A 26981-nucleotide genomic window follows, 5' to 3' on the forward strand; every position below is an offset into this window, starting at 1 on the left:
TTTTACACTAGATTTTAGTTTTGAAGCCGCTGCGCGTTCAGTCTCAGACACAATGGAATAAGTCAACTTTCTTTGATTTTATTCTGCACAGAGATGGGAAGGACAAGTTCTTTGGACTACAGTTCCCAGAACCCCAGAGAGAGGCTAGGCAGGGGCACTCTGGGGGTTGTAGTCCAAACATGTCCTACCTCTGGATCGATGCTTGTCTTTCCCCCTTTTGCCTTTGCAAGGGCGGCATATTCCTCAGAGAAAGGCTGGGTTCCTTCTACTGCCGTGGGGTCGCCAGAATGGGACAGATCCTCTCGGTGCTCCGAAGGGAAGCAGCTGTCTGCCGGAAAGCAAAATCCATGTCCTTGGGGTGGGGACCCAGGCTTTCGGGAATCACCTTCAGAAACAGAATAATAAAGAGCCTTGTGACCCCTTGAAGTGGAAAGTCTGGATCTGAACGCTAGTCCCAACGAGAGGAAAACCCTCCCATTTGGGCCAGTCCCAAATCCATGAGTGTCCTGGTTTAAAGTCTCCTTTCTCAGAGGTGTGGAGGAGAGCGGGTTGCACACCAGGCAGAGAGACGGGTACAGCCTGCATGGCCAGGGGTGGATGCTCAGTGTGAAGCGCGATGCAGGAGGCGAGATGTCAGTCTGTTGCCAGTGCAGGCCACCCACAGACGGATTAAACAGCCTGGAATGAGCGAGGCACTTCACACATGCTGTGAAATATGCCTGCGTCCTCTGACACAAACATCTGCTCTGCAGTTTATTACTGCAATTTCCCTCCTGATGTTGCAAAGGATGGTGGTGGGTGGGTTGGTTGGTTGGGTTTTTTTCCTTTTTCAAGCAAGGATTTGGCCAGACCTTGAAACATTACTTTTTGTATGATCGTTTCCAGAATCTTGCAGCCAACCTTGCCTAAGGACCATCTCCAACCCCTTGTGTTTATTTTGTTCCATTGTGCTGAAACCATTGAGCATCCTGTCCTGCCTTAACAATTTATTAACACTGGCCCCCCACTAAATTGTGGTGATGATCCGATGGGAAATATGTGTAACTTTCAGTGAATTGGGTGTGTGTGTGGGGGGAGGGTGCATGGCAGTCTGATGCAGCAGAAGAACCCCCCACTCAAAGACTAATTGTTTTTATCTGGCGATGGGCGTAAGCTTTGGGGATCACGGCCCATGTCATCAGATGCCTGAAGGGTTGCTAAATAAAACTTGTTAATCTGAAAGAGGCCTCCAGATTTGTTGTTATTTTTAACCTGTGCACTTAGAAATCATGATCCTGACACAAACCATTGGCAATAGAATGGAAGTTGTGAATGTAGGCGTAGCTCAGCTGCCTCTCCTGTTTCTCCTCTAGCGGCAAGGGGATCTGGTGTGGCCACATCTGGAAGGGCACAGGCTCAGATTCCTACCTGGCAACGAAGCAGGTATGAAGTATACATAGGCTGGCAGCAGGCCACTTTAGCCGGCCTTTGCCCTCAGCTGGAGTGCCGTCATCTCTTGGGGACATCTCTTGGTCCCTGGCTTTCTTGCACTGAGCACGGGGCTGGTTGAGATAGTTCTGCAGTTCACCTCAGGGCAGGAAGAACCAACCTATTCCTCTTCCAGATGTGCCTGGACCTCAACTCCTAGCATTCCTCACCATTGGCTGTTTGCTCAACGGGGGCTCCTGGGAGTTGCCCATCAACCCCTTGAAGGCCAGGCCTCTCTCATCCGTACAGGACACAACCTCAGTGGTCACATGGGCATGACTTAGAGGCAAGACGTTACCTCCTTCAGAGAGAGATTTCAGCATTCCACATTCTGAAGGGAGAATTTGAGCACTACTAGGGAGGGGACTCACGAGTCATGAGTTGCTGTTGGGTCCGACTTAAGCCACATGAGCGACTTAGACTCAACTCGGGGGGTGGGGGTGGGGGTTGAGACTCGTCTTGCAACTCAGATCCGTTTGTCCCAGTTGCGTGGCTGAGTCCCTGTGGGCCTTGTGGGAGGGCAGGGCAAAAGGGCTTGAGACTCGGAGTGAAGGCTTGGGACTTGGGACTCGGGCCCCGAGACTTGCCAACCTCCCTGAGCATCATAAAGTTCCAACCAGCGATTTCCTACCTGCTTAGGCTTTGCTGGGCTTGGGGGCTCCTTGAGAGAGGAGCAGACTCCTTGTGCCGTGGCCCTTGGCGCTCCTCCAGATGAGGTGCATTCAGTGGTGGCAGTGGGTTGCATTTGTGAGCTTGGGGTCTCGGCCGGGCAGTCCACCATCCGCCGCCGTCTCTGCAGGATGGACTCCAGCTGGTCATCCGTGAGCTTCTTCCAGAGGCTCTTCCGCTGGCTTGATCGCCTGCTGGGCTTCTTCACAGTATTCTGGGCAGAACAGTGTCAGAAGGGAACGGGCCAGGATATCAGCGGGTCTTGTTTTCCTGCCAAAATCAGAACCCCCTCCCCAGAACAGCCTTTCTCTACCAAGGACTAAGGGGGTGGCGTCTCCTCAATAGAGATATGCCAAAACCTTGTACATGGTTGAGACACCTCAATCCAGCCCATGGAGAATTCCGGGTATTGCTCCTGTCCAAGAGCAAGACACAAAGCACTTTTGTCCAGGTGGGCAATTTGCACAAAAGATCTCTAGCATCTTTTCCCTTTCTGAGGCTAAGCAGCTACACATGCACCCCAAAAGTCAGGCCAATTGCTCACAGAGATTGAAACAGTAATTCGATGCCTCTGACTTATGCAGCCAGAAGGCAGCAATTAAAGTTGTAAGTTTTGCATAGTTTTAAATTTACTGCCCCCCCCCAAAAAAGGCCATCTCACAATGGCTCAAAATTTCTCTGAGACCAAGGGGGGAAAACACTTTCTTCCTAAGGGCAATATTTTTCATGGTGTCAAAGCTTAGTGCGATCTCTCAAGTTAACCTCAGTAAGCCAAACCCTACGCTACAGCACCGGGCAAGGCAGAACAAACGCCTGATCAGTGGCTTCCCACACAAGGATGTTTTACTCATCGGGGCCTTGATTTCATTTGGCCCGACTGCAGAGCAGGGCACTACAGGTGAGCTAAAGGGCTAGACCTGGAATGACCCATTAGCCCATGCAACTCTTCTCCTGATGTTGCTGTCATCAAGTTAACCCCCCTCCCCGTCATTTCTGAATATTAAGCCCTGGAGCTTTAATCTGCTTAACTGATTAACCAGAGGCAATAAAGCTTGATAGCTGGGTGGAGGCATTGTTTTAAAGGCCAGGGGGGCTGCTGAAGGGAGCTTTTCCTTCTGGCGCCTTCATTCCCAGATTCTGCTTTTCTGGCAAAGGTATCACCTTCTGGCAGTTTCATTGATGAATCTGACGCTTTCCCCTGTTGTTTGCCTGCTTCTTCGTCTTCTTCTTAAAATCTTTTTCTCCTATTTGGTTTCATTTGTGTGCTGGTTGGGCAAAAACCACAGCAAACACTGAGGCCTCCCAGAGACAGCCTCAAACCCATCTCGCGCGTTCTTCCTCTAAGAGGCTGGGCTCCTTCCCATGCGCGTCTTTCCCTGTTTATTCTGCTTCGATTAATCTGACGTGCTAACCTGTACATCTTGTTTGTCACTATTTGCCCAAAGTATTCTAGCTGTCAGGGTTCCCCCCCCCCCGAAAGGCTCCAGAAGAAAGAAAGGCAAACATATTATCATCTATGGCGGACATGGGAAGAGAGATGGACAGAATGGATGCTTGCATTTAATGAGATTAAAGAGATTCTAGGGACTGACATAGAAAGATGTCCAATGATTGCATTACTCAATATACAGTATTTGGAAACAATCAGTTAGACAGAGGAAAAATGGAACTATCATTATGTTGAAAGCAGCAAGACTGATACTGTATCTGCAAGGAATTGGAAACATAATAATGAGGTTGGAAGAATGTTATAATGAGATGTGGAATCTTGCTGCTAATATTTTATTATTTATTTATTTTATTTATTTTATTTATATCCCGCCTATCTAGTCAATAGACCACTCTAGGCGGCTCACAACAGGGGTACAACGGTGACTAAAAACAAATTTACAAAGAAGAAAACTTTCAACCATAAAATTATAAACTAAGAAAAAGAAAAAAGGAAAATCAGGATTAGCTAAGGGGGGGTGGGGGGGAAGGCCTGCCGAAACATCATTGTCTTTAATTGCTTTTTAAAAATACCCAGCGAGGGGGCCGCGCGAATGTCCGGGGGAAGGTTGTTCCAGAGGCAAGTTAATGATAAATTAACTTGAGAGTTGAAAGCTAGAAAAGGATTACTGAAAGAAAATAGTTTTAATGGGATATGAAATATTTTTTATTAGGTTAGGTTAGGTGTAAGCATCCTTCAGTCTCGAAAGACTATGGTGACGTGCTCTGTATGGAGGACTTGGAACAGCGTCTAGTGTGGCTGAAGAGGCCAATTGGAGGGTGACAATCTCTTCCACACTGAAGACAAATCCAATCTGTACCCTGTCTAGCTCTCTGGTTTTGCTGCTTTTGTGACTTCCTCTTTGCCTCGGCCTGCTGGATAAGGGTCTCTTCAAATTGGGAGAGGCCATGATGCACCACCTGCCTCCAGGCTGAACACTCGGATGTCAAGGTTTCCCATCTGTTGAGGTCTATTCCTAAGGCCTTCAGATCCCGCTTGCAGATATCCCTGTATCTCAGCTGTGGTCTCCCTCTGGGGCGATTTCCCTGCACTTATTCTCCATACAGGAGATCCTTTGGAATCCGACCATCAGCCATTCTCATGACGTGCCCAAACCAACGTAGACGTTGCTGTTTCATAATGTATACATGCTGAATATTCCAGCTCGTTCTAGGACTACTCTGTTAGGAACTTTGTCCTGCCAGGTGATGCCAAAAATCTGTCGGAGGCAACGCATATGGAAGGTGTTCAGCTTCCTCTCCTGCCATGCACAAAGGGTCCAGGACTCACTGCAGTACAGGAGTGTGCTCAGGACACAGGCTCTATAGACCTGGATCTTGGTCTATGCCTTCAGCTTCTTATTAAGCCATACTCTCTTTGTGAGTCCAGAGAACATGGTAGCTGCTTTGCCAATGCGTTTATCCAGCTCGACATCCAAGGAGAGGGTGTCAGAGATGGTTGAGCCAAGGTACACAAAGTCATGAACAACCTCCAATTCTTGTGTGGAGATGGTAATAGAGGGAGGTGAGTCCACGCCCTGGCCCATGACTTGTGTTTTCTTCAGGCTGATTGTTAGTCCAAAGTCTTGGCAGGCCTTGCTGAATCGATTTATGAGTTGTTGGAGGTCTTCAGCAGAGTGGGCAACAATAGCTGCATCATCTGCAAAGAGGAAGTCCCGCATGCATTTCAGTTGGACTTTGGTATTTGCTCTCAATCTGGAGAGATTAAAGAGCTTTCCGTCTGATCTAGTCCGGAGATAGACACCTTCTGTTGCAGTTCCAAAGGCATGCCTCAGCATGACAGCAAAAAGATCCCAAAAAGGGTTGGTGCAAGGACACAGCCCTGTTTCACTCCAGTTCAGATGTCAAAGGGATCTGATGCTGAGCCGTCAAAAACTACAGTGCCTTTCATTTCCTCGAGGTCGACATCCAATCTTGGGAAGTATTTTAAAAAGGCCATCCCTGCTAACCAAGTCAAATGCTTTTGTAAGGTCTGTGAAGGCCACTAAGAGTGGCTGTTGTTGTTCCCTGCATTTCTCCTGCAAGTGTTGGAGGGAGAATACCATGTCAGTGGTGGATCTATTAGCTCGAAATCCACACTGTGATTCTGGACAGACTCTGTCTGCAAGCACCTGGAGCCTCTTCAGCACCACACGGGCAAGCAGCTTCCCTACAACGCTAAGAAGAAAGATACCACGGTAGTTATTGCAGTCGCCCCTGTCTCCTTTGTTCTTGTACAATGTGACGATGTTTGCATCCTTCATGTCCTGTGGTACTCCACCTTCCCTCCAGCAGAGACAAAAGATTTCATACAGTTCAGTGGTGATGATCTCCTTACCGCATTTCAGCACTTCAACAGGGATGTTGTCCCTTCCAGGTGCCTTGCCAGAGGTGAGGGAGTCCAAGGCCACATTTATTTCTGCTAGGGTTGGTTTGCTGTCCAGCTCTTATTTTTTTTTAGAAGCTCTTATTTTTTTTATAGAAGACGAATAAAGGTTATATCCCAACACAAGAATCATTATATTTTTGGAAAGAGACAGGGCACATGATATAAATTAAGACAACATGTATTGATGAAGATCTATATAGAGATCTATTCCCAATGGTTATGATCGTATTTGTCATTTATGTTTTTGTTAGCAAGTATTGTTTAATGGATACATGTTATTTTTCTTTAACTTTTTAAAAAGAAAGTATAGCTCCAGAAGGTGAGATTTAATAGATTCACATTACAGGAAAGAAGATTTCAGCTGAACATTTCCAAGACATTCAGGACATTAAGTGTCTGTTTGATAGCGGAATGGATGTTTTCGGAAAATCATGGAATCTTTCCTGGAGGTTTTTTAACAAGAGTTTTGGATGGCCACCTGTCAGGGCATGCGTGGGCTGTGGATTTTCTGTATCTGCAGGGGGCTGGAATCGACAAAGCTTCAGTCCCTCCCAGCTCTACAGCTTTATAAGTCTTTGCCTGAAATCCTGCTGAGCAGCTTTTAGAGGCCAATTGCTATAAGTCACACGACTCAACATGCAGCAGCCAACATCTAGGGAGATCTCTCAACTTACGGCAATTCACCTCTAATAGTTCCCCCGTTTGCGTAGCCGTGCAACAAGATTTCAGCTATTTGTTGTTTCTATGATTTCTAAAGTCTTTATTCATTGGTCCTAGTGCTCCTTTAGCAGTCACTCTTGTGGTCTAAATCTTACTAAATCTTTCTGCACTTTAGAATAAGAATGAAGAGCCCAGAAGATTTTTTTCTAGACTAAAACTTCCAGAACTTGCTAACAGCATATTTTTGTAATATGCAAATTTTAACAGTAATTTGCCTAACGAGTTAAAAAAGGTGATTAACTAATTTTAATTATCTGATATTCTCCTATGATCTATTTAGCTCAAAAATGGCAAAAAACCCAAACCCACCCCCTGATTCTAGCTTTTCACTATGGTATATTTACTGCTGACATTACTACATTTCCCTCTGAAAACAGAAGATCTCTCAAATAAGCAACTGAGATGGTGATCAAAGTTAACCAGTTGGGAGTCCCTGCAAGTTACATCCCAACCAAGGGTAAAGTTGGAGTCTGCTCCTTTGTCTGCTATATCTCATCATGATACCAATGAAGAAACTGCTGGATAGCTCAGTGGTTTAGTCATTTGTCTGCAGAGCCAGGAGTTTGATTCCCCCACGGTGCCTCCTTGAGAGGGTCTGCACTGGATGATCCAGAGGGTCCCTTCTAGCTCTGCAGTTCAAAGGATATTAACAGAAACACGTGTTGAACTGCAGCCTGTTTTCTTGTTTGTCCTGGAGGCACATCCAGTAAACATTGCTTTTTGGGCTCTAAATGCATGCTGTTTGGGGCATGGGAAGAATTGCAGTCCAGAACTAACATTTCCAGGTTGTGTCAAAGCCAGCATGAAGACACACAGCAACATCCATCTACTAACTACACAGTAGAGGTCAGCTTCACAATTAGGAGGCGATGAAATGTTTTCATCCCAGAGGTTGCCTTCAAAGCTGTGGTGCCCAAGCAAGCAATTGGCGGGTGAAGTATATGTTTATCTCCAGATGGCCAGTCTTCAAACAAAATTAAGCTAAGCTGTAATCTGCAATGTTGAGAACCTCACACTAGGATAAACAAACGGCTGAAAACCCTTAAGACAGTGGTCCCCAACCTTGAGCCTCCAGATGTTCTTGGACTTCAACTCCCAAAAATCCTGACCAGCAGAGGTGGCGGGAGCTGTAGTCCAAGAACATCTGGAGGCCCAAGGTTAGGGACCACTGCCTTAAGAGACCTCTCACGCTGTGCTCACAGTACATCCATTTTGACCCACAAAGGTGGTGCTCACCAGGAGGACCTGAAACTCCACGACGGTGCTTCTCCGCTTACTCGCTGGAGTGGATGGCAGCTAAAGAAGACATGGAGAGAGAGAGGAGGCCATGAGGGAGGGTTTATTCCTAGCTCTTCTTCCGGACGATCCCTCCTGAGCCAGGCACCCTTCCATCATCTGCGTCAGCATCGCTGCTGCAGATTATGGGGCCTGTTGTCGCTTACCAGGAGGCACCAGTTGGTATGGGGTTTTGAAGAGTCGTCAGGACCTTGTAGAATATGGTTTGGGTTCCCTGAATCAGGCTTGAGATACTCCTCCACCCCCCTGGTCTGGATCCAGCCTTGTTCAGGACCCTTTCCTTCCCACTGCCCACCGCCGTCTGCTCACTTACCCTGGAGGAGTCCCCAGCGTCCCTTCCCACAGACCGCAGCACCACCCCTCCTTTGATCCGGGCCATCATTTCTTCCACTGCTTTGGCTTTCACATCGTCATTTCGAGGGACCTCTGCAGACGAGGGAAGAGGAGAGACAGAGTCATTGGCCTCCCTTTGCAGGACCCGTGAAGTCTTCCTGCAAGGGCAAACTTAGGGGTGGGGTGGGACTGGCCATGGATGCAGCCCTCCTAAAGCCTGGCATTTTACAGGGAGCTCTATCGAACGCCACCCACATCGCCAACAAAGAGCAATGTTTCCTGGACCTACTGTAGCTCCTACCAGAGGTTGTGCCACCATCCATGAAGCCTCCTAACTGATCCTTTGAAGCAAAGGAGAGGGAGCAGAGCAGATGCTTTTTAAGCGGGATGGCCTCTGGAACAACAAGTGCCTCCCCGTTTCTTCTTGATACCAAGAATGTAAGCGTAGACCCACTGGATCAGACCAAAGGCCTGCGTAGCCTAGCACGGTGTTGCCTTCCTGATTTATTAAGACATTTATACATGGCCTTTCTGACTTAATTGAGCCCCAGGGTGATCCGCAAAGCAGCAACACCATTTCGGAATGGACCAGCCAGCTTTCACACCCACCCACCGGCAAGTGGAGAGAACCCTGTGTCGACTCTCAGAGTGACCCACCAGGTCCCCCCGTGCGAAACCCACCAGGAGCAGCTGCCGCACCCCACCCCAGGCGAGTGGTCTCCAGAGGTACAGGGGAAAGTCCCTTGTGATGATCATTCTGCCTTGCAGGAGGAGGGGTTTGCAGTTCAAACAAACAAGCAAGCAAGCAAGCAAGCAAGCAAGCAAGCAAGCAAGCAAGCAAGCAAGCAAGCAAGCAAGCAAGCAAGCAAGCAAGCAAGCAAGCAAGCAAGCAAGCAAGCAAGCAAGCAAGCAAGCAGCAAAAGGGGGAAATTGTCAAAGACCTGGCCTTGTCCATCAGTTCATTTACTGGCAGTAAATGTTATAGACATATTTGCATGGAGAAAGAAGCGCTTTCCTTCAGGGACTCCGGAGGCTCCTGTTAACTGTTTTCACAGAGGGATCCCAACATCTATTATTATGAGAAGGAAAAGCCTGTGTCTCTGCACCAGGCATAATTTTTTGCCAACGTACCTTTTCCTCCTAGTTTGGCTCTTGTTTTGGTCCTGCAACTCCACTCAGCCCCAGGAGGAGTTGAGGCTCCCATTCACCCTACCGTGTCTAAGGATATCTCCCTCTGGTCTCTCCCTGTCCTCCTCCCCTCCGAGCTCACGTCCCGACACCCTGTACATGCATGATATCGGCTTTCCCAGTGCAGAGAACCCAGGCAGACTCCAAAGGAAGCCAAACCCCCTGGAGGTCCTACGGATTGCTTTGCAGAAGCGGCAGAGGAGGAGAAGCCTTGGGGGATTAGCCCCCCTTAGTCTCTGCTGGTTGGAGCCGCAATGAGTCTTGTGGCACTTTCAGGACCAACACATTTCCTTTGTCATTAAGTTTTCCTGTTGTGCAACCTCGGGCCCCCAGATATTCTTGGACTAAAACTCCCAGAAGCCTTCACCACTCGCTGGGCTGGCCGGGGGTTTCTGGGAGCCGCAGTCCAAGAACACATCTGGGTTACTCACGGTTGGGAAGCACTGCTTGTGTCGGAAAGTTTATGCCAGATTTGCTGGTCTTTGAAGTTCCAGAAAAATCTCCAGTGTTCCTGAGAAATATCCCAGAAATGACCTGGTGTTTCTTCACAACAAGAAATATAGGATATAAATGAAGAATGTAGTGAATAGAATAGAATAGAATAGAATAGAATATTTATCACTGTAGTGGTGCTGAGGTTTTTGCAGCAGGATAAGTGCAAGGAACCTGGCCCCGCTCCACTTACCGCGTCTCACCAGCCGCACTGCCCTCCTCTGTCTGATGGCCATGAGGGGGCTGTGGAGTTAAGATCAGGTACAGGAAGAACAGTCAAGGGGTGGCCCACGTGGCACGGGAATCCCACTGCCTGGTTACCGATCCCCAGTAGTCCAAGAAGTGCAGAGGGTGTGTGGCAGCCCCAGCAGGGGCGCTCCTCGGCTCCAGTAGTGTGTGACTTCTTAGCTTGCTCTTTTTTTGGGGACTGGCCTCCAGGCCACCAGCACTTGGTCTGTTTTGGAAGCCTGGTGTCTTACACCGGAGGTACCACTTCTGTGTTAAGAATCTTTTTGGTCCTTGCATCGGGTTTGCATCACTTCCCATGGCTAATTGCAATTCCTTGGTGAGGTACCAGGGCCTGTTTGGGTGGCGTGCTGAGCGCTCAGCAGAGGTATGCCTCAGCACCTCATCCATCAGCCACAACAAGCTCTGCAAACCTTACGTGAACACCACCGTTCGGTTTCCTGCCAGTAGAGTGCATCTCTCTAACGATGGGCTATCTCTAACGCTATAATTTGGCCCACAGATGGTCTTGGCCCCCTTTCCTGCTGGCTCTCCCCTTCCTTGGTCCTGCATCACATTTCCTCACTCCAGAAGACCTTGCTAGAGATGCATTTCACAGGCAGAGTCTCAGGAGGTAGAACCCTAGGTTCCCCACCAAGCCCCCCCCCTGCTCTGGACAGCCCCAGCACTTCACGGCTTTAGGCCCAGAGTCGAGCATTTCCTCTCACCTGCTGTCGGACACGTGGCCCAAACCCTTCTGTAGGCAAGACACGGATGCTCCTCCCCACGTCTCTCAACCCATTTGAATGGTTATGTCTTTGGAATGAAGATGTGCAGTTTCCCAGACCACCAGGGCAACAACGTCTAATTGAGTGGGAAGGGAGTGAAGGCAATGTTCCAGCAGAGAAATTTTCCAGGTGGTTTGCATGTTGTTGTTGTTTGCTCATTAAGTCATGTCTGACTCTTCGTGACCCAACAGACCAGAGCACGCCAGGCCCTCCTGTCTTCCACTGCCTCCCGGAGTTGGGTCAAATTCATGTTGGTTGCTTCGATGACCCTGTCCAACCATCTCGTCCTCCGTTGTCCCCTTCTCCTCCTCTTGTCTTCACACTCCATGATTTGCATGGAGGTACCCTAGTCCTCCTTTCTCTCAGAAATGCAAGGAAGCCATGGGTAGGACCTTCTCTTAGGAAAGGAGGTGGGAGCACACCAAGGCTGAAATGGGGACTGAAACAGTCCAGTGAGGGACTGCCAGGAGGAGACTCTGTTGGTTGTTTAACTAAGGGCCAACCCGGTTGATAACTCGTTAGCACATCATTAAAGGTGGTGTTTCCTTAAGAGGAGAAAGAGGCCTCTTCATCCTAGCATAAACTTGCCCCAGAACCACTATGGGGGGGGGGAGTCAGGTTAAAAGGTATTTTAAATAAATAAAATTTGAATCCACTTACCGTATTTTTCGCTCCATAAGACGCACCAATTTTTTAGGAGAAGAAAACAGGAAAATATAATCTGTTTTCTTCACTCCATAAGACGCACAGACTTTCCACCCCCCTGTTTTGTGGGGGAAAAGTGCGTCTTATGGTGCGAAAAATACGGTGCTCTGTGCCTGGTTATTGGAAGGTTAAAAAGAGCTTGATTTGCACGTCAGGCTGAACTGGACATTGTGGACAGCCCTTCAGTTAGAAGAGGGAGTTCCTTAAGGTCAGAGCTGAGAGGAGGTGCCATGAGTGCATGGACCTCTGGATGTCAGCGTGACTTGCTTTGCATCCAGATGGAAAGGCTGCCCTGCTCCTGTGGAACCCCTGCAGCCTCCAAATTAAACAATGCAGTCTTTACGAAAAGTGGCACTTACTCCATGGGAGCAGAAGGGATTAGGGGAGGAGGAAGAGGTGGTGGTGGTGGAGGTGGAGGAGGATCCGCAGTGGGGCAAGCTCCAGGAGATGGATCTGCATTAGTCAACTTTGCTCCCTCTTCCAAGGATCTCACTGTAAGGAGAGGGATGGGACCGTTAGACATTAAGGAGGGAGGACGGTCCTCATGGTCACTTACTTTTCGCACATTTTCTTTCTTTCTTTCTTTCTTTCTTTCTTTTAAGAACAGAGTGCTTATCTGAGGTAAAAAAAGAGACTCAGTACTGATTATTTTAAATAAATGTTGCATCTAGGGAGTTTTGAAAGCTAGATCTTTTGGTATGGAGACTTGTGGAATGTTCTTTGAAGGGGAGCCAGGAGGCGCATAGGGTGGATCGGCCTCCGCCTGTGATGTCAACAATAAGACCCACTCCTAACCCGTGTACAATTTTGTTCTAAAAAGGATAGAGATGTTTCTTTTAAAACAGGGCTGAGGGACATTTTTGAGATTTGCCAGCACCAACTTGAGGGCCACATTCCCTAATATGCATATTTGATTTTTACATTGAAAATAATGCAACACTTATATTTTGTAAAGGCTCTTACAATAGGTTCTTAAATGAAAGTTTTCTTCAACTGAAAATCCCCCCCCTCCTCTGCCCAAAAAAAGGATGTTTAAGAAAACAGAATTCTACCGGTTATGCCTCACAGTGTAATTCCATCACAGTACATCTCAGCTGCGAGTTGTCACAACTGAAGAAGCTGGCATAGGCATTACCGACTGTGTATCTGATGTGTGGCTCAGCACACAACATCAGATGCCTATGCTGACTTTTTAACTTGTGATAATTTGCAGCTGACATTGATGAACACAGAGTAAGCAAGTGTAATTTTTCAGTTGAATTCTGGCCATTTTTTAAAAAGTGGGATGGGGTGCTGAAGACTCTCAAAACAAGCCAAAATGTCCCCCTTCGAGGGTTCAAGTGGACTTCTTGAGCAACTTCTTCTTAAAAATGGTTTCATGGTGTGCTCTCCCCTGTGAGATCTGCTGGGGGTGCAAAAATGTCCCTGGGTGAATTTTTGTCCAACCCCCCCCCCAGATTAAAACAAAGAGAGATCAAATGGTGGTGAATGAACAGACCAAGGGAGGGCTGTTTCTCCAAGTCCAGCCCCAGTTAAGGAGACACAAGGGGGGAATCGAACTTCCGATCCAGATTTAAACCCCTGAGCAATCCAGCCAGCTAATAACCTTAGAACGGCAGAGCCGGAAGGGACCCTCTGGATCATGAAGTCCCCTTGTCAGGGAGGCAGGGGTGGGCGGGAATCGAATTCCCAGCTTCTCCCTCCGCAGCCAGAGGATTCAACCCCTGAGCTAAAATGAAGAACAGCGGATACGTCCCCCTGGAAACATGAAGCTGCCGGATAAAGAGCCAGCCGCAGACTGGCTGCCTTCTGCATCTGCATCTCTGCAAACCTCCTTTGATTTTTTAAAGAAACACGTTTCTTTCTCCAGGCAACCTCACCCCTGCCCGGAGATAAAGGGGTCTTCAGCCTGGATGTTACCAATCTAATTTTCTTCATTTTGGGTGATTCATTTGGGTTTTTTTTTAAAACCTCTTTGTCCTGCCCTTCCCCCACCCTGTGCACATTTGTGAGTCGTGATGGAGCGAAGCGCAGCTGCACCACCGCCACTCCGACCGACCGACCGACCGACCGACCGACCAACCAACCAACCAACCAACCCCTCTGGGTTTCCAGCAGCCACTCCGGAAATTTCATTCAGCCAAATTCTGCTTTCTGAGACGTTCCTGAGTGTGGCCCCTGTGCTTCAGCCCATCTTTTTCCTGGTGGTCATGACTAGAAATGTGTTTTAAAAATGATAGGTCGTGCAAAACGAGCCGTACCTCGTTCTTCCAGAGCTGCCTTGCTCTCCTCCATGTGGACCAGTCGCTTTTCCAGGCAGTCTTTCTCTGCCTCGGCCAGGGCCAGGGCCTGCTGCAGCTTCTGCATCTCCTCCTGCTGTGGCCGTCGTGCCAGCTGGGCCTCCAAGTCCTTCACCTGGAGAGCCGAGAGGGGGAACGTGTTTGAGAGGCAGACTTCAGCTCCAAGGGGGAAGTCAACACACACACACACACACACACACACACACTGACCCTTGGAATGAACATGGAAATGCCTGGGCAGGAGAGTCATCCAACTTATGCCACACTTCTAATGGGCACTGGGGAAAGTTACTCCTTGAGGATTCCAACTCCTAGCACCAGACTACAACTCCCAGAATCCCCTCCAAGAGGACATGCTAGCTGGGAGATTCTGGGACCTCTTGTTCAGAAAATCTTTCTAAGTAGTAGGGTTTTGTTTTTGTTTTTTTGGCTACACAGAACATACCAAGGACTGAAAAGGGGACTTTGGCAGGCTGAGCACAAATCCTGCCCTTGTGTGGCGGCGCGGGCACTCTTTTGATCTTGTTTTCTTTGGGAATGGAAATATAATGCTGTCTTCCAGGAGGGGCTTGTCCTTTTTCCTCTGGGGCACCACAGCTACCCAAATCCACTGTCCAGCATGGCCAAGGATCCTGCTAGCTAGGGGATTCTGGGAGATGTTGTCCAAAAAAAAAAATTAACATTTCCCAGTCTTGTGTCCCTATGAGGTGTACAAAAGTGTCTGGAGAGGAGATCTTTGTAAAGTTTCTGATCCAATCCCTTTTCCAAATGACACTGGAATCCAGTCCAGACCTTCCCTTTTCCTTCTGGATCATCACCCTGTCTTTCTGGCCCAGGCAGAGACCCTGCCTGACCAGACCCACGGCCGGCCGCCGCCTCTGGGCTCAGCGGCGAGGTCTCCGTCCCACAGCTCACCCGGGCCTGGTGCTCCCTCTTGGCTCCTTCCAGCGCTCGAGTCACGTCGGCCACCTCCTCGAGGGCGTGCAGCAGCCGGGCGTCTGGCCCCACGTTCTGCATCAGGATCACACTCTGGCGGTTGGCCTCCTTCTGCTTCACCAGCATCTGGTCCGTGGGGAGGACAGTGGTCAGCCAAGGGGCAAAGCTCTGGGGACGGACCTCTCCCCCCCCGCCACTGACGAAGCTGGCCAAGTCTCGGCTTCGGGCCACCCGAAAGGCACACGGACCTCCAGCTGCCCAAAAGGGGGACGTAGACAGCACAAACTGAGAGGGAGTTTTTTTTTTGAGGGGGAGGCTCTGCTTGAATTCATACCAGGTGTGCAAAAGTCTCTGCTTCTTGTCTCAGTTCCTTCTCCAGATCCAGCTGCTGAGCCATGCGGTGGTTTTCCTGGGCGACCAGGCAGGAGGCTGGAAAAGGGAACGGAGAGGGTGGCCATCATCACGGTTGCATCAAAGGGGAGAGGAAAGGGAGGATGATTCTAGCAACCAGCCATTAAGGTGTCCCTCCGCTGTGGCTGCTTTGGAGATTGAAGGCTCTGCTTCTGTGTTGGGCCAGATGTTCAAGAGGGAGCCCTGAGTCTCCTCCCATCCCCTTTGAAGAAGGACACGTCCCAGTTCAGAGGGAACCACCCCTGCCTCTTTGAAGCCCGGCTGGTCTTCCTATTCTCATACCTGCTGCAGGAAATATTTCCCTTTCGGTTGCTACACAACCCTCTGGAGGGGGCTTTTAAATGGTATTTAGACAAATCTGGGGGAAGAAACTGCTCTCTCGCTCTGAGCTTCGACAAGCCTGGAAAAGTGACACATGTGTGTGTGTCTGTGCGTTCATGCATGCATGTGTACGCTTGCACACGCATGCACACATCTTCTCAGGGCCCCAGCTCACTTTGTTTCACCGTCTTCCAGGCTCTCTGGCGCTGCTCCATCAAAACCCGCATGGACTGCTTCTCAGCCGCCTCCTCCTCTAGCTTTGCTCCCACAAGATAAAACAAGATAAGAAACAGTCTGTTAGTTTGAAACAGTGACAATAATATTTCATGTCTATATAGAGCACAGTCCATTTCTACCAAGTGCTCTCCGTAGAGTCTTTCCAGAGCTGCAAAAAGTTACTTTTTGGGAGGATAGTTGCCTGAATTGCCATTTGGCTGGGGATTCTGGGGATGGTAATTGTAACTCCAAATAAGTTACTTTCCCAAGCTCTGCCTACTTCTGCAGTCCTTCTGCTGTGCTGGTGAAGCCTTGCTCTGCGGAGCCTCACAACTGGATAACACAAAGCATGCCAACATCAAAGTAATCACCTATGTAGGTTGGTCCCCAGCTGGACACCAATAGGTTCTTTCTTTCTTTCTTTCTTTCTTTCTTTCTTTCTTTCTTTCTTTCTTTCTTTCTTTCTTTCTTTCTTTCTTTCTTTCTTTCTTTCTTTCTTTCTTTCTTTCTTTCTTTCTTTCTTTCTTTCTTTCTTTCTTTCTCTCTCTCTCTCTCTCTCTCTCTCTCTCTCTCTCCCCCTTCCTTCCTTTCCTCCCTCCCTCCCTCAGGGCAAGTGCGATTACCTTATCCTGCAGCCACTGGAGCTGATCCCGGAGCTCCTTCACCTGCAGAGCCAGTTCTTTCTTCTCACCTAGCAGCCGGGAAACCTTTGCTTGAAGGTCTTGGACCAAAGCAAAGGAAAGAAAAGGTAGATAGCAATCGATTGAGAAACATGCCTGAAACTCTGGCTGCGGTTTTAGATTAGACTCTGCAAGGAGCTCTCCGGGGTGCTGAAACCTTTCCCCCCAGAAATTGGTTTAGCAGGTTGAATAGCTCCTGTAAAGGCCAGCCTAAAACCCGGAGTGGATTTGCTCTCTCCCCCTTCCCTATCACAAAAGTTGCCACCCTCCATGGCTGGGAAAGTTATTTTCAAGGACTGCAGTTCCCAGAAAAATCCCAGCTGCTCTGGGTGTGCCTCTGCTGCCCAGTTCTTTCGATACATGGAGTTCAATATTTAGGCCACCGGTTCATACGCACACGGTGCCTGGTTGTGGGGATGGGGGCCACACGAAATGAGTCAGAAACTCTGGTAATGAAAAGGTGAAGCATCCATTGCTTGCATTTACAGGCAGTACGTAGAGCAATTAATTAATGTCATGCATTCATAGGTTGAGGCATGATGGCTGTTTTTGAAGCCCAAGGACTTTTGCCTTCACGAAGCAGCTCATTCTTCCCGAATCACCTTCTGATTCTCAGGCCAGAGTTTTGGCAGAGAAAATAACTTTTGGCTAAGTTCAACGCTGTTGGGGGGGAATCACCTTGTTAGGCTGGTCTCTCCTTGTCTAAACATGGAGCAGAAGGCAAATCTCCCCTCCACTCCCCCTGGCTCCCTCATGCTTCCTCTTGTGTGACCAGTTGCATTGCCAACCTCACAACTGGTATGAGAACAGTGATATGTGATAAGGAGGCTGCAGGAGCAGTGGGACACTCACACAGTTCCACTCTACTTTTAGGTGACAAAATGCTAGCCATACAGTGCTAAAAAGCGCTGGTCTTTGTTTAAGCCTCCAGAGGAATACTGGGATTTATGGCTGTAACCAACTTCAGCTGTATTCCCCTCAAATCTCCCTCTGCAATTCCTGTTTTAGATAATAGCCACCTTGAGATCAGTGATAGTATACTGTGAGATTGTTTTTCTTTCCTCTTTGTGGTGTTTCCATTGCTGGTATACAGAATAAGCAAGAAGCTACCATTTTTTTTTTTTTAACCCCAGGCTGAAAAAAAGGATTGATTTCCCCTTTAACGGGGACTGATCAGCCCCTGGAGGCAGGTCATGACCATAAACCGCCTGGTTCCACTGTATTCACCCTTAGTGGCTGCCTGGCTGTTCCTGAATGGTGTGTCAAGTGATTGGTTTCATGGTGCTCCTCTCTCTCTCTCTTTCCACCCTGATTACTCTGCAGTCATTCCTCCAAATCAATTTGCTTATTGCTAGCCGGGGGAGAGAAGAGTCCTAGACTGTGTCATCCAAGAAAAATAAATTTTCTTAGATGGGCTCTAGGCTAGGGGAGGGACCAAGGAAGGCCTTGTCACAGAGATAGGTTTCATTCTTTTTATGCTGAAGATCCTGGCTGTGATCTCCAAAGGGTGGCTTTAGAAGACCTACTGCTGTTCAGAAGGTGGTCCTTCTAGCCCGGAGATGAACCAAGCCATTGATCTGGTTATGAAGCCACTGCATTGCTCCGAAAGGGCTTCGCCTCCTGTGCACCCCAGAGCTGCAGGTTCTTCGGTTGTGCCAGAGCTCACCCTCCACCTCCAAAGACTGTTGGGTGGTGGCCCCCGAGAGGCCTTTGAGCAATAGGACAACAAGGGGCCCCTCAACACACCTTTGATTTGCTCCTGATATTGACCCACCAGGTCTTCTGCCGTTTCGCTGGGAGCCTCCTCCGCGTTGCCCAGGTTCATGAGATCCCCAGGGAGGTGGCTGAGCAGAGGCAGGAGGGTGGTGCTGATCCATTTCAGGTTCTTGTTCTCTCTGCTCATCTGTGGAAGTGGAGATGCGCCGATGAAAGGAAAACTCACAACAGGGGCATAGAGGACTGCAGCAAACTCTGCCCTGGGACATCACATCGTATGTGTCGTGTGGAGGAGAGAGGAATTATATGAGAAACCAGTGAGAAAGAGGGAGATGTGGGTCTGTTGGCATAGATTCAGAGAACTCTCCAGACCCCACTGCAACTACCACGATCTTTCTGTCTGTCTCCAGGTTGTGCTCCTATGACCACCATCTCTTCTGTTTCGCCCTAAAGGGTCTTGACCACTAATTCTGAGCCCCAACCTCTGTGTGAAACCCCTGGGGGGAAAGGCCACTGTTCAAAGACAGCCAACGGGAAGCCCTCCACGGCACCCCGCTTCGTAGCCTTCATTTCTTGGTTCTCTGGTGCTAAACTGGTTCCGGGTCATGGCCACCCACCTTTGGGCCCTGGCGCCTCACCTACCGAGCCACACCCACCTGAGCCGCATAGGTTTCGGCCTGCTCCCGACATGACTTCTCAGTTTCGTACTCTGCCTCCAGGGTGGACAGCTCTGCCAGCAAAGTTTGAGAAACTGGGAACAAGAAGGTGAGGAGAGGGTGGTTAACCCGAAGACCAGCTCCCGGTGGATGGCACACGAGTTCTTCCAGAGACAATCGGGTGGGTGGGTGGGGTGTTGCTGAGTTGCTATCCTTGATAGGGAGCCCTAGAACCCAAAGCCAGAGAGTTCCAGAAAAAACATCTACTTCTGCTTCATGGACTATGCAAAAGCCTTTGATTGTGTGGACCACAACAAACTATGGCAAATCCTTCAAGAAATGAGAGTGCCTGACCACCTTATCTATCTCCTGAGAAATCTATACATGGGACAGGAAGCAACAGTTAGAACTGGATATGGAACAACTGATTGGTTCAAAATTGGGAAAGAAGTACGACAAGGCTGTATATTGTCCCCCTGCTTATTCAACTTATATGCAGAATACATCATGCGGAAGGCTGGACTGGAGGAATCCCAAGCCGGAATTAAGATTGCCAGAAGAAATATCAACAACCTCCCATATGCAGATGACACCACTCTGATGGCAGAAAGTGAGGAGGAATTAAAGAACCTTGTAATGAGAGTGAAAGAGGAGAGTGCAAACAACGGTCTGAAACTCAACATCAAAAAAACTAAGATCATGGCCACTGGTCCCATCACCTCCTGGGAAATAGAAGGGGAAGATATGGAGGCAGTGACAGATTTTATTTTCCTGGGCTCCATGATCACTGCAGATGGAGACAGCAGCCACGAAATTAAAAGACGCCTGCTTCTTGGGAGGAAAGCGATGACAAATCTTGACAGCATCTTAAAAAGCAGAGACATCACCTTGCCAACAAAAGTCCGAATAGTCAAAGCTATGGTTTTTCCTGTCGTGATGTATGGAAGTGAGAGCTGGACCATAAAGAAAGCAGACCGCCGAAGAATTGATGCCTTTGAATTGTGGTGCTGGAGGAGACTCTTGAGAGTTCCCTGGACTGCAAGGAGAACAAACCTATCCATTCTAAAGGAAATCAACCCTGAGTGCTCACTGGAAGGACAGATCCTGAAGCTGAGGCTCCAATCCTTTGGCCATCTCATGAGAAGAAAAGGCTCCCTGGAAAAGACCCTGATGTTGGGAAAGTGTGAAGGCAAGAGGAGAAGGGGGACGACAGAGGACAAGATGGATGGACAGGGTCATCGAAGCGACCAACATGAATCTGACCCAACTCTGGGAGGCAGTGGAAGACAGGAGGGCCCGGCGTGCTCTGGTCCATGGGGTCACGAAGAGTCGGACACAACTTAACAACTAAACAACAAAAGAACCCAAAAGGTCCCTACCACACTGGGTATTTTCTGGCATTACCAACTTTATCATGACACTGGCAGCTTCACAAGATTTGTTTGATTCTTAATTTATTCAATTAATTTCTACTCCACCTTTCTGCCTATAGAGAGACGACCCCAGGAATGATTCTGTTCCTCTGAGAAAGCCTGGTGCCCATTCTGTGGAGAGGACTGCTGGCCTGTCTAGGCAGGATCTTTGGCAGTGGGATGGAGAATTGCATACCTATGGTCAGGGTTTGGGGGGGCATGGGAAGTGGGGCACCAATACCTGTAGCAAGTGACCTGAAGGGGTTGGGTGGGAGGATAAGTGGATAAATGACCTTAGCATTTGTATCCCCCTCATCTTTTCCAGATCTATGTTTGCATTGCTACTCTTGGACTGGTTTTCTGCTCCTCCTCCTGTCTCTGAAGTTGCCTCCTGCATGTCCTCTTCTTAGCTTGGTCTCATAGCTTCTCCAGAACCTCTGAGCAGAGTTTTAGATGCAGGAGCCACCTGTGGGGGCTTCTCTAATAAGGTTTAGGGCTTTTCCTCTTGCACCATCCCTAGGTGGATTTCCTGAAACAATCAGCATGCCTTTTACTCAACGAATGAGTTTCTGGAGTAGTTAGTCCTGCTTAATAGTGGCAGGTTCAGCACAACCCCACCTACACTGCATGGAGCATAAATATCAAATGTTCTTACAAGGGTTCTGGAGTTGCCTGGGCAACTTGCTTTTCAGCGAACAGAATGCACATTTTGCACAACTCAAATATCTCAGCTGCCGTTGGTCTTCTTGTAGAATGGCACATGCTCCCCCCTTTAATTGTACTTTTTAAAAAGCCTCGTACCTGTCTCCATCACACCCCACTGTGTTGTCTTGATAACCAGAGAGGCAGCTAAGTTTGCAAACTGGGACAAGAGGGTGCCGTGATGCCACAAGCAGCTGAAAGAGGTGTGGCAGCCGGTGGTGTGTGTGTGAACTCACCATGCTCAAAGCACGCCAGCTTCTCCTTCACCTCATCTTTTTCTTGAACAAGAGCCTGGTCCTGGAGGGCGAGAAGGGAACTCGTCTGTCTGCATCTGAGGATTCTTTGTAGAATACTAGCCAAGAGCAGGGTGGGCGTCCTCTTCCTGAAGCAGGGGTTGGTGGAGCAACAGGTGGCCCTGAAGATCTGGTGGGACGGCCACCTGCGCCGGCCCCTAGCCAGGGTAAACCCAAGGGGGCAGCATGCTGGGGGTTGGAGTCTAAAAAACCTCCGCAGGACCACATATTGCATAACCAAGACCAGCATCGTGATACACCAGGACTGGGCAACCTCTATAAGGCCAAGGGCCATGGGTTGACCTGTGGATTTTGGAGAGCTGCTCCTTCGGTTCTCTCCCCCACCCCCACCCCCAAATCTTTTCTTGGAAATAGCAATTGCCTTTCCCCCCTATAAATGTACTCTTGCACCCTCTAGTGTTCATAAATATTTTCAAAAGTTTGGAGACTTTTAATTCTTATTTTACATTATTGCCAAGAAGAATGGCATACGTATTTCCTGATATTCCGCATCCTCAAGATAATGTGGTACTGTGAGGATCAAAGGGCCATGCATGGGGCTGTAAGCATCTCTCCCTCGGTGCATCTCAGAGACATCCCCCCTCCAGCCCTTGCAGGAGCCCCTCCCCTGGAAAAGTGTGTGTGTAGAATAATACCCAGAAAAAGAGGACTTGCCACCCGGACCGTTCCATAAAGGGCATGTCATTCTGAAGTAAGATGCCAAGAGATGTCAGCTTGACTGCCTATCAGCCTCCCTCGATCTGGTGCCCTCCAGATGTGGTAGACTACAGGTCCCATGGTCCTATCAGCAGCTGTAAGGCCATGGGAGTTGTAGTTCACTGCCTCTGAAGATCATCTCACTGGGGAAGCTGTTATACACTAGTGGTGTCTGAGGACTGGGTTTCACTGGTCAGGCTCCAGGCTGGAGAAGCCCTCCCCCCCTTTTGCCCACCAAGGAGGGAAGGATGGGAGGCCCGGGTTCAAGCCCCCATAGAGCCATAAGACATGTTGCATGGTTTGGGGCCGTCCCTTTTTCTCAGACTGATCTACCTCACAGGGTGGTTGTGCAAACAGAACAGGGAGAAGGAGATTTGCGTACAGTACATCACCTGGGGCTCAGGGAAAGGGAGGATGGGATGTGACTGTAAAGAAGTTCGATGTTCGAATCAGCCGCTGAACTGGAAGAGGATCTAAATACCTTGTCTTCTCCTTCGTCTTCTTCAGAATCTGGGTCAGTGTCAGACTCCAAAATAGCTGCAGAGGAGCAGAGGGAGGGAGGGCTCAGAAAGCAGGGCGCCTTTCCAGGAACCCAGCAGGATGATTGTACTGTCATTCTCTCTCTCTCTCTCTCTCTCTCTCTCTCTCTCTCTCTCTCTCTCTCTCTCTCTCTCTCTCTCTCTCTCTCTCTCTCACACACACACACACACACACACACACACACACACACACACACACACACACACACACACACACACACACACACACACACACACACACACACACACACACACACACACACACACACACACACACAGGTACCCTTCACTTCGATGTCTGCTATATCTATGGGTCTTAAGCTGTAATTTATCCAGCAAAAAATAATGCATGCATAAAATATACTGGGTGCCATAACCCCATTTCAGTCAAGGTCTGAGCCCATTGCTTCGTTGCTGGCACTGCAACTCATTTTATGACACCCCTTAGCCATGTGCTCTATTCATGTCCAGGCATAGATGTCCGCTTTTGGAGAGAAGAAGTTCTAATCATTGTCGTTTTGCCCTGGAATGGTCTCTGACATCTGTCATGACTTCTGTGCTTTTAAATTATCTCTCTCTCTCTCTCTCTCCTGGATCTTAACCGCTGGCCAGTGAAAGCAGACTTCCCCCTGCAGTGTTCCAGTCTTGGAAAGATAAATGCCCACTGGCTGTCACTTGATGGATTAAGGACCTTGCGGTTTGATTGATGTACGACTGCGCAGGAGACAGCTCTGTACAGATACTGTATCATCAGCCCTTCAGAAAGGCTGTTGCAGAAGATTACTTGGTGAACATCCTAGCGGTGCTTGGCGTGAAGTTGTGCAACTCCTCTGGCTAACTGAATCTAACTGAATCTAATGGATGATGTGCCCGGGTGCATCGTGGTCCTGCGCATCGTCACACACCTGACTGTGCACATGAGCTCCTTGTGAATTTGTCACAAATACCCATGGGAAGTTATGCAAATCTCATGCAAACACCAGGAGAATTCTAGCTATCACCATCACCACCATCATAATCATCATCTCTAGTTCTATTGGTTCTCGGTTCTTTAAGCCAGCTTTCCCCCCCCCCCTTCCATCACTTAGCTTTTTTTGTGTTTTAACGTGTTGACTTTGCTCATCTCTCTCTTTTTTATTTCGATATTCTTTCAATTCTTGGTTTTATATTGCTCGGACTGTAAGCCACCCAGAGTAGATTCGTTTAGAATCTAGATGGGTGGGATAAAAGCCAAATAAATAAATAAATAAATAAATAACATGAGAAAAAAATGTTCCCAATAAAGGAAGCCATGCCCTGTGACACAGGAGTGTTGTCAGTGTGATTTTGTTCGCGAAGGGGGTCCAGCAGGGTGGCAGGAAAGGAATGGGAAGGTCCCAGCAGCTCCCTGTTTTAATCCTCTGCCTCAAGGTAGGGTCCCATAAAGACCAAGAGATTTTGTGAGGCCCCACCTGTCTGGATCCAGACCTGGTCGCACATCCCACATGTGCTTACAGCATTTTTCCCAGACCTGTTTATCTCATTTTAGTTACATGTCTAGATTTTACAGCATTTTCCAAAATGTTTGCACCTATATACCTATTTGTGCACCTCTTTGTGAGGAAATGTATACAAAAGATGGGGGGGAAATAAATATGGAGAGTTGGCTTAGGTATAAAAATAAAACCGAGACAAACAAACAAACAAACAAACAAACAAACAAACAAACAAATAAATAAATAAATAAATAAATAACAGAGACAGAAATCTCTCTGAGTGGCTGAAAACCTGTCAGTCTTTAGCAGGTTTCGCCAACCTCTCACTGCAGTTTTCTATCTGTGTAATGGCATGCGGAGATAGACAGGTTGGGTTGGGTTGGGTCGGGTCAGGCTTTGCATCGCATTTTTCTGCCTCCACTTCACACAATTGGTTTGTTTGATCAGTTGCTCAACCAAAGGAAGACCCAGCACTAGACAGACAACAGCAGAAAGAGCTCACTGCCCTTGCGTGACTGTGAAAAGGTGTCAGCAGGATCCTGCCCTTTATTTCTAGGAAGACAGGCTCCTTCCAACCCCTCTCTTGTCTGGGTAGATTCTTCTCTCTTCTTACCTGCCAGCTGGCCAACGAGGCCGTCGAGGTCACGGCCAGAAAGCTCCATTGCGGGCTGCTCTGACAGGCAGCTGGCTCACATCGGCCAGTCCGAGGGATGTGCTGCGCTGCTCAGCTCCCTCCCTTCGGCCTCCACCCCCCTCCGCCTGCCCACCACGGTTGCATAAAATTGCTGGGACTTCTCCTGCATTAAATAAGAAGTGAAACCACTTCTCTTCCTGAGCGAGGCCTCTCCCGAGGAACAGCCAAAGAATTTCACTCGCTTTGCATTTGCAGCGATAGAAGCCAGGAAGTGGCTTTAGAGAAGCCGCCGTTTTGGACAGCCGCGCAGAGCAGAGGCCGGAGCGAAGGCTTATGTTTTGCCCCGCCTGTGTGGCCCAGCAGCTCCCTCCATGCAGGACACTCTTCTCTTAAGGCAGAGTTTTTTGGGTGGCCCTGCAGAATGGTAACCAAGGGCAGGGGTGCATCTAAACAAACAAAACAAACAAAAACCACCCACCTGGTTTGGCATGTTTGGAATCGATTTTGAAAATGCTGACTACACAACACACAGGGAAGCACAGATTATTTCACCTGGGAAATGTGCTCTTTTGGTTGGAAAGTCAGGTATTTTACTCAGCTGCAAGAGGGTCGTTTATTTTAAATTGCTAGGGAAACCGATGCTCTTTGAATCCTTCCAGCCCATGTGAATGCCTCTGCTGGTGAAAATTGTGTCTGTGAGGTTTGTTAAGCCAGGGATGGCAGGATATCAAAGTGGTTTGGGGCGGCAGGGAACCCTTGCAGTCTGATCGGAGAGGGAAAGGTTGAGTCAGGGGAAGCAGTCCCTCCTTAGCAAGCCCAGAAGCTGTCGATTTCCTCAGTTCCCCTGGTCAGTTTCTCTTTGCCACTCACTGGTGTGCCAGCCCTCCGGCCAGCCCGGGAAGGCTGCTCTTCTTCTCCCTCCCACTCCTTCTCCATTCATTCCCCCCCCCCCCCCAAAGTGTGTGTTTCTCTCCAGGGATATCTTGCAGTCTGATCGGTTTTATTTATGCCCCCTATTTGTTATACTGAACTAGCAGTAGATTAGATTGCAAGACTTTTTTTTTTAAAAAAGAAAATTTAAAATAACACGACAGCAACAGAGGCTAGTGGCTGTAAGAGGCAGCCAGCCCACGGGCAGGCAGGTGCAGGACAGAGCCTCAAATGCAATCGTTTTTAAAAAATCCGTGCAACCTCCTTGGCCGATAGACAACAGTTTAAAAACTGATTAAAAGCTTTCCCCAAAAGATGCACACGCTGACCCAAAAACCATGTGACTACTGCTTGACTTTAAACCCACTTCAAAAACCCTGATCTTTTCTCTGATGTGTTGACGTAGTGCAATCACACACCCTTGGTGCTTAAAATTTAAAATATCTGTGCTTTCAGTTTCTGTCCTCAGGCAGTGACGATCCCTGGATCTCTCACAACTGTTTGGTTGCCCTGCTCTCTCCCAGGTCCCTTTCAGACAACCATAGGGGCAGAGTTTGGAAACTAGGATCACCAATCCATTTAATGCGTTCCAATGGGGAAAACAGTCGTCATCTTGCAAAAATCGCCCATAGGGAAGCCATTTTGCGAAGTGCCAATCAGCTGTTAAAATCGCTGTGTTGCGAAGCATCGGTCCCGAAAACACCCATTTTGTGGGTCGCAGACCTAGCTGTTAAAATCGTCTTCTTGTGAAGCATTGGCCCTGGAAACAAACAAACCCCATCTTGCAAAGCATGGACCAAAACATCATCCAGCGGAAATCGCCCATAGGAAAGACTGTTTTGCGAAGCGCTATAGTGATCGGAAAAACTCATCATCATGCAGATTTGTCGTTTTCCAAGGTCATCATCTAGCGGGGCACCACTGTGTATATATTTATACAGGACACTAAGGGGCCTATTAGAGGCAGATTAAGGATGTGGATGGGGAAGGGAAGCATGACCTCCCCCTGCGGCCCTGGGAAGGAGTACGCCGTTGGGTCCCTGTTGAACGTTGATTTGCTTTTCTTTGGAAAATCCAAGACAAAGTCTTGTGGCCCCATGAAATGAATGGGGTGTTATTTGCCCGACCTCTGTGTGGACTGTGTTCTCCCTTCCTCAGACTCAAGAACCTGCTATTAAAGGAGACAGGGTGGCCAAGAGAAACTCATGAATCTTTCAGGTGAGGCAAGATTCTTCCTTGCATGTGCTGGAACAGACGCCAGGGGAAGAAAGCCATCCCTCAGA

The 26981-nt window shown here is 48.7% G+C and overlaps 1 protein-coding gene across 2 annotated transcripts; it reads right to left on the reverse strand.

Annotated features, from left to right (window-relative positions):
- Window positions 1-57: 57 nt before the first annotated feature.
- Window positions 58-24875, reverse strand: LOC110079831 (shootin-1). 2 transcript variants are annotated; one of them, XM_020795196.3, is made up of 16 exons: window positions 24748-24875; window positions 22602-22657; window positions 21347-21407; window positions 18997-19091; window positions 18371-18527; window positions 16568-16665; window positions 15904-15985; window positions 15331-15425; window positions 14976-15122; window positions 14022-14175; window positions 12120-12252; window positions 10236-10285; window positions 8343-8455; window positions 7970-8029; window positions 2099-2350; window positions 58-385 (listed from the first exon to the last, which is right to left on the reverse strand). In XM_020795196.3, exons 1-16 carry the CDS (start codon window positions 24794-24796, stop codon window positions 266-268), a joined length of 1722 nt encoding a protein of 573 aa, XP_020650855.3. In that variant the 5' UTR covers window positions 24797-24875; the 3' UTR covers window positions 58-265. The 2 variants fall into 2 exon arrangements, with proteins under 2 accessions (XP_020650855.3, XP_020650858.3); XM_020795199.3 differs by having other exon boundaries at window positions 22513-22657; window positions 24748-24849.
- Window positions 24876-26981: the final 2106 nt, after the last annotated feature.

Source organism: Pogona vitticeps, chromosome 5 (genome assembly GCF_051106095.1).
Source record: "Pogona vitticeps strain Pit_001003342236 chromosome 5, PviZW2.1, whole genome shotgun sequence".
Classification (NCBI taxonomy): domain Eukaryota; kingdom Metazoa; phylum Chordata; class Lepidosauria; order Squamata; family Agamidae; genus Pogona; species Pogona vitticeps.

Coding starts and splice junctions, on each gene's coding strand:
- LOC110079831 (XM_020795196.3), bottom strand. CDS start 24,796: ATGGAGCTTTCTGGCCGTGACCTCGACGGCCTCGTTGGCCAGCTGGCA. Junction 8,456..10,235: donor AGTGCGGCTGGTGAGACGCG/GTAAGTGGAGCG, acceptor CCTCGTCTGCAG/AGGTCCCTCGAAATGACGAT. Junction 2,351..7,969: donor TGGAGTTTCAGGTCCTCCTG/GTGAGCACCACC, acceptor TGTTCTGCCCAG/AATACTGTGAAGAAGCCCAG.